Here is a 7,389-nt window from a genome sequence, read left to right as displayed (position 1 = left end):
ATTACTAATATGGTAAATAATTAACTAATGTGATAAATATCAGTACTTAGACCCATACACACAAAGGCTCTTTGGAATCCTCCATAATTTTTAAGAGTATAAAGGGGTCCTGAGACCAAAAACTTTTCAAACCACTGAACTAAAAAAAAAAAAAAGATGAGTGTGATAAAAAATCAATACTTGAAATCTATTCATGGTTAGGCTTAGAATTATGCCATGAGAATAGATAAGAAGAGAAAACATCAATTTACAGTCATTCCATCCTATGGGAAATTAACTTATGAAGTAAAACAGAGCAGGAAGTATTCATGAGAGCTGATCTGAAAGTCCTGGATAGACCATTTCACCTTGGAATTGTGCTGTTAAAAAGCTCTCTTGTGTGTTATCACACATGATTTTGAAAGGAGTGTTTCACTGGAGATAGAGTTGTGTTTCCTTGCTCTTGACTTCCAGGTAGTAATAAAGCAGAATGCACTGGTTTCCTTATTCATGCTTCCTCTGGTTTTAATTTCAGGCTCTCCTAAATAGTCGAGAGGACTCGTCACAGCTGATGTTGGATACCAAATACCTCTTTCAAGTCACGTTTCCTTTTACCCCCTCTCCCCATGCTCTGGAAATGATCGAGATCCCCAGCAGTTTCAAGCTAGGCTTTCTCAATAGATTATAGCAGCAGAAGAAAGAGTAGAGGCACTTTTCCCTCAAAGGCTAAATAAAGTTCAAGTATGGGGATGGGGATTGTTAATTGGAACTGGAAATGCTCTGGGATGTGATTTAAGGAAGAAAATAAGAATTCTCCCAAATGGGCCACATCTTGTGTCACTCACTGTGATGCTGTGGCCACTGTCATTTTGTAAAACTTAACACACCCCAGCTGTGGCCATGTCTAGCCTTGAAATCTCAGCTAGCTTTTACTGAAATTCCTGGAAGGCTCATGTTCTCTTCCTGGTGCCTCTTGGTCTAGATCTGTCTTGTACAAGCCTCCACCCGGCGGGCATAAGATCCGGGGAGACACTGTTTCCAAAGTTTTCTAAGGTTCATGTGAAGTCCAGGTACATTTATGAAGCCACAGTGGTGTCCAGGCCTATCTTCCAGGAAATAATTCCATTTGGCCATGATGGCCTCCCAAAGAGCCTCTTACCCCGTGCCTAAGTGTGCGCTGAGTTTCACTCTCCTTTTACTAAAAATATTCCTGCATATAAAAGTATTTATTATCTCAGATCCCTCTAATTTTTAAGAAAACACTCAATTTGAAAAGTATCACATGAAGTATTTTTATGTATATATCTATTTAAAACTAATGTATTGTTAAAGCTTAATTGCCACATTTATCATCTTTTCTGAAACAACATTTCTTTAAATCTCATCTGCCAACATATTTGCCATCATTTGCCGGTTTATTATCTTTCATACAATAACTTTTTTTTAAAACACAGCTTAGAAAAGCAACCTAAATGATTTTTTCTATCTTATCAGCATTCAAATATGTTTTAAATTTTTCTCATAAAAATGCCTGAAGAATTGTATCAGGTTCCTCCTTTTGAGAAGTCAGTGTTTCCCAAGTCTTATGGGAACTGACTATTCCTCGTCCTCCCATGCCCTCTCATTCCTTCCTTTCAGAGCATAAAACGTCATTTCATCAGCCCTCCTTGCCTGTGGCCTGTGGCCCCAGAACGCTTCTGCAGCACCCCACAAATCCCAACTGGCACTTCTGTCTCTGAAAGTCACAGGCAGTAGGTGTGACTCTGTAACATAGACATTTCTCTTAGCAGTGAAAATAATATATGATCTCCCTAGTAATATGTAATAATGTCTTTACATATTATAAATGATTGAATTTAATGCCTTTAGATACACTGCATATGAAGAAATAAAAAGTAGAACTTTGTAATATTTTAATCAATAAAATGAATTCCTGTATGAATTGGGTCAGATTCTTTTAATTGCTAGGAGATTATATTTTCCTTAAGTGCACAAATTTATGTCTTTCTTTATGGATCGTTTTTAAAGATGCTGGAATCTTTATTGAGTCATAATATTTCTTAAACATATATAAAAGTTTTTAGAGAGGAGTGAATATGCCCTGAGTCCTGGCTCAGGCTGTGTCTCCGTGGGGCTCCTAGGCTGCCAGGATGAAGGGCTAATTGGCGGAGAGTTGGCTGGGTTTCTGATCTGCACCATGGCCCTCTCTGTGCTTCTTCCAGACCTTTCCTAGGCCCTGAGGAGCCCATCAGCCTTACTTTTCAGCTCCCATAACTCCGGGTTCATGCCTGTTTTACAGCACTTCCCCTGGGCTGTAAGTCAATAATGTTCCCCAATTCCTCACTGGCCTGTGAGATCCTGGAGAGCAGGTCCACATCTTAGGCATCCCTGCCTTCATCTCCATGCTGGGAGGTGGAGAGAACTGCAGGAGCCAGGTCCTATTGAGGTGGCAGAATTGGGGGGGGCGGGAAGGGGAGCGGCGAGGGGGATGTTGGTCAGCCTTGGGAAGGAGTAGATTTTGTTTGGAGACAAGACAAGGGGACCTGCAGAAGCTGAGAAATGTATGCATGGAGAAGGGGTAGTGAGGCTCGCTCACCCCACAGTCTTGATCAGTTCTACAAAGCTGAAGGTGGGCGGGGTCGCCAAAATTAATGAGGTGCTGGTGGGATGAGGACTGTTGGGAGGTGGGAGGTGCCCATAACATCCCATCACAGGTCAACGTCAGGGGTGCTCTGTGGCGCCGAGTGTGGATTCACAGGGTCAAACCTGTGAACTCTGCCTCCCACTGAGGGCAGAGAACTGAGCTCGAGAAACTGTCCCACGGGGGTTCTGCAGGCACCTGGCAGCACAGATGGGCAGAAGGTTCCGGGGGTAAGTGATGCAAACGGCAGTAAGTGCCCCAGCAGGGACCACGGAGCTGCAGGGGGGCAGGAATGAAGCAGCTGAGCTGTAATGCCCAGATAAGGAGATTAGACAGGATGCAATCAGTCCCTTTCACACCTTCACCCTGAGCTGTAGCTCTAACTTCTCACCTTTCTGCTGATCAGTTCCAAGTGTTGCCTCTGTGGAAGGTATGTATGTGTTCGCATTAAATTAATACTCAGGCTTTCTTAAATGCTCAGATCAGTGTTCAGATGTGTACACAGCAAGGTGTTAACAGTAGTCTTTGTGATGGGAACACAGATGAGGGAAAGCGGTGGTTGTTTATTCTAAGTTATCTACAATTTACATGCATTTCTTTTGAAATAAGGTGTATTGTTTTTAGGATATATTTAGTACTGGCATCAGGGAAAAAGTTAAGCATCTTTAAAATCGTTTAATCAGTTTTAAAAATTGATCCAAATAACACTTTATACGTCAACATAAGCCTCAGAGTGCAGTTTATGGATTTGAAAGAGGTTTTTTGACATAAACATTATATAGTCATAATAAGTTTGGGAGATAAAGCCACATTGTCTTGCGTATCAGTTTATTTTTTATTGCATGAACATATCACAATTTATTTGTCTAGTATACTATTAGTGAACATTTGGGTTTTTCCAGTTTGAAGCTATTATGAATAAAGCTGCTATGATATTCTTTTTTTTTTTTTTTTGTACCAATTTATACTCCCGCCAGCAAGGAATGAGGTCCAGTTCTCCACATCCTCGCCCACGCTTCAGATTGTCAGTCTTTTTCATTTTAGGTGTACTGGCAGGTAAGTAGTGATATCCCAGTGTAATTTTAATTTGCTTTTCTTTGATGACTAATGATGTTAAGCACCTTTTTACATGTTTATTGACTGTAAGAATATCTGTACTTGTGAAGTGTCTCTTCAAGTCTTCTACCCATTTAAAAATTATTTCTATTGAGACATAATGCACATAACGTAAAACTCACCATTTTAAAGCTTGCGTTTCAGTGGTTTTTAGTATATCCACAAGGGTATGCATTATCTAATTCCAGAGCATTTCCACCACCCCAAAAAAGAAACCTCATACCCATTAAGCAGCTGCTCCCTACCCCCACCCTACTCCCCACCCCCACCCCCTGACAACCTCTAATCTACTTTGGATTTTCCTATTCTGTGGCTTTGCCTATTCTGGACATTTCATATGAATGGAAACATAACTTGTGGCTTTTTGTGTCTGGCTTATTTCACTTAACATAATGTTTTCAGGGTTTGTCCATAATGTAGCACATACCAGAACTTCATTCTTTTTTATTGCCAAATAACATTCTACTGTTTGGATATATGTACATATTTTGTTTATGCATTCATCAGTTGATGGACATTTGAGTCGTTTCCGCTTTTTGGCTTAAATGCTGCTACAAACATTTGTGCATAAGTTTTATCTTAAGTATATACCTAGGAGTGGATTTGCTGGGTCATATGGTAACAACTCTGTTTAATTGCCAAACTGTTTTCCACAGCAGCTGCACCATTTTACATTCCTGCCAGCAAAATATGAGGGTTCTCTTGCCCATTTGTAATTGGGTCAATGAAGCATTATTTTAAAAGTAAAAACTGGAGAGTACTCTACATATCACAAAATAGAAGATTTATTTAATAAATTATACTCCATAGTATAGAATAATACTAAAATTATTACAAAACAAAACAAAAAAAACCCCAACCAGATCTATAAGTACTAACAGAATAATTTAGGTGAAAAAAGCAAGTAGCTGACAGCCCCGTTTATATAATTAACAAAGCTTTATCTGTGGTGTCAGAAAAGCCTGGAAGAATAAGAACCAAACTAAATAAGGGGAGTAGATGCGGGACAGGTAATGGGGGCATTTCCCTTTTGACTTTCTGTCTTTGGCATTGACTCTTTTAAAAATAAATATGGGATGGTGGAGTTTTTGGTAATTTTTAAACCATATATTTAGGTGAAACATTTCCAAGAAATTTCGTGTTTGGTGTAGGGTTAGCAGGAGGTTTGAGAAGTTCTATGAATTTCTTCTGCAGAGCAACTTCATGTAAAAAACTTGTTAAAATGAGGCATTTTTATCTTTTCGTTGTAAAAATACTCATTAAAGCATTTGCTCTGTAAAACGTTCCCTCGTCATAAAAAGGATTATTGACAATAAGTACAATAGAATGTTTTAAAATTAAATTTAGCTCATGATATAATTGCTGAATGAAAAATATCAGGATAAAAAGATATAGAGTATACATGAACAGTATGATGCCAATGGTCCTAAAAATCTTGCATATGCCAGGGGCTGGCGGAGTGGCTCAGTTGGTTAAGAGTTGGCTTAAGAGCGTGAGCTCTGAGCAACAGGGCTGCCGGTTTGATTCCCACATGGGCCAGTGACGCTGCGCCAGAGCTGAGCTGTCGCTGAGCTACCAACAGGTGGCAGGATGGTTCAGCTGGTGTAACAACAAGATTGCCTGTTTGCTGGTAGGCTATGCCCACCTGTAACTAAAACTGAATTCGGCACCTTGAGCTGAGCTGTGGCCTGGATGGCTCAGTGGGTAGAGCGTGCGCTCTTAACAACAAGGCTGCTGGTTCGACTCCTGCATGGGATGGTGGCTATGCCTACCTGCTACTAAGACTGAACACAGCACCTTGAGCTTAGAGGCTACAGCTGTTGATGGGAAGCCAGATGGCGACTGGCGCCTTCCACAACGAAGATTGAAGCACGGCAACTTGGCTGGTCCCCTTCCCCAATTCCTCAACACTGTTCCCCTCTCCCAATTCACCAATAAAATATTTAAAAAAAAAAAAATCTTGCGTATGCCAAAATGTGAAAAGGGGTCTCAGTGGGCAGTGGGATTATAGGTGATTCTTTTCTTCCTTATACTTTTTTCATTTGTCCAGACTTTTTACAATGACCATGTATAACATTTATGGTTTTAAAACACTATAATCTTTTAAATTTGGTTTGTAGCTTACCCATGTTTAACCAACCAGATCTAAAATGTGATATGATTTAAGGTTGATATAACTCAAAACTTGTGGTCTCTATTTAAAAAAGGTGTTTTCCAAGAATATGCAATGACACGTGAAAATGAAAACACTATTAAGCAAAAAACAAAAATTCAAAATTGTATATGGCATATAATTCCAATTTTTAAAAAAGTATTTATATTTACATAGACGCTTATGAAGATACTGGAAGAAAACATAAATTGCTAACAGAGGTCAATTATTTGTTAGTATAGGGAATGTAGGTGATTGACTTTTCTTTTTCGTGTCTTTCTGTTTCCAATTATTTATCACATAAACATGTACAGCTCTTATAATTTGAAAAAAATTTACATTCAGTCTGTGAAGGAAAACATTGTCTCTATCCAGATTTGGAATATTGGCAATTTTTTCACTTTCTCTTTGTCTTGATCTCCCACAACTCCTAGCCATCCTTCTGTTCTTTCCCCACTTGTTCCTTCAGTCCCTCTCACCTTCTATTCCTGCAGCTGCTACTCCATCCAGAGCTCATTTCCTCATGCCCAGAATGTGATAATAATCTCTTAACCTAGCTGATTTTCTCTGACCTACTTCTAGAAGCACAAATGCTGGGATAATCCACTTGAAGGACGTTGCTCCCTTGCTGAAAACCCACGGCTTACCTTCCGAATGCTATTACTTGGAGTCCTCAGCACAACCTCATGATTGGCCGCCTTGGCAGGCTTGGGCAGTGGTGGGCAACATTACTGGACCTCTACCTTGGGCCAGGCTCTGGTGGGCAAGCTCTTTTGTGTCACTTGTTGTGACAAAGCAGAGCAGCTTGGTGGTGCTAGTTCCCCAGTGAGGTTTGTGGAGTCCCATTGGGTATAGATTCAGGCTCCACCGTTGACCTTGAACTTATTTAATCCTTTAATCCCTCTGCCAGCATTTCCTCAGCTGTAACACAGATGTCCTGCCTCCCTCTCAGGGTGGCTCTGAGAGGTCAAAGCCGAGCAATCTGTGGTGGTCCCTAGCTGGTTCCTTTCTGATCTCTCATCCTTAAGGGACTGTCCTCTACTCCTTAGTTACCTAGTGATCTCAAGAACTGTGCCAGCTGCCCCTTTGCTGTAGGAGTTCAACCCATTCATGATCTTCACATTCTCTCTGCAGCCCCAACATGACCTCTGCATGACAGACATTCCCCTCAAGGGTGTCCCCACTGGCATCTGCCTTGTAAATACATCCCTTGAAAATTTGGCTCTGTTGAAATGTACAGATCAGTGCCCCCAAATATCTTTATAGTCAAGAAGTCATTTCTTTCAAACTTGTCATGACCCACTCTTTGGAACACCTATTAAATTGGCACAGCTACAATGGCCGTTCCCTCCCACCTTCACCTCCTTGTCTTTCATCTCCAACAATGGCACCATAACCCCTCAGCCTCCCAAACAGAAACCTAGGAGATATCGTACATATCTCCCTCTCATCTCCACACATCTCCAAGTCCAGCTGCTTCTCTTTCTTTTTTTTTTTTTTT

General features: G+C 40.6%; 2 protein-coding genes across 3 annotated transcripts in view; both read left to right on the top strand.

The window, feature by feature from the left end:
- The window catches only part of MYO5C (myosin VC), a 107,319-nt gene extending 105,410 nt beyond the window's left edge, over window positions 1–1,909 (top strand). Inside the window, exon 34 of the mRNA XM_019664088.1 lies at window positions 515–1,909. Coding sequence (XP_019519633.1) covers window positions 515–667 — 153 coding nt within the window. The 3' untranslated portion in view covers window positions 668–1,909. The remainder of the gene's footprint in view (window positions 1–514) is intronic.
- A 1,126-nt stretch (window positions 1,910–3,035) lies between these two features.
- The window catches only part of GNB5 (G protein subunit beta 5), a 42,602-nt gene continuing 38,248 nt past the window's right edge, over window positions 3,036–7,389 (top strand). Inside the window, exon 1 of one of the 2 annotated variants that reach the window (XM_019664979.1) lies at window positions 3,036–3,050. The gene's annotated coding sequence lies outside the window, so the exon portion shown is untranslated. Of the gene's footprint in view, window positions 3,051–3,606; window positions 3,677–7,389 lie in introns of those variants that run through there. The other variant, XM_019664968.1, reaches the window with a different exon arrangement.

Source organism: Hipposideros armiger, unplaced genomic scaffold (assembly GCF_001890085.2).
Source record: "Hipposideros armiger isolate ML-2016 unplaced genomic scaffold, ASM189008v1 scaffold_12, whole genome shotgun sequence".
NCBI lineage: Eukaryota > Metazoa > Chordata > Mammalia > Chiroptera > Hipposideridae > Hipposideros > Hipposideros armiger.
This window is presented reverse-complemented; position numbering and strand designations above follow the sequence as displayed.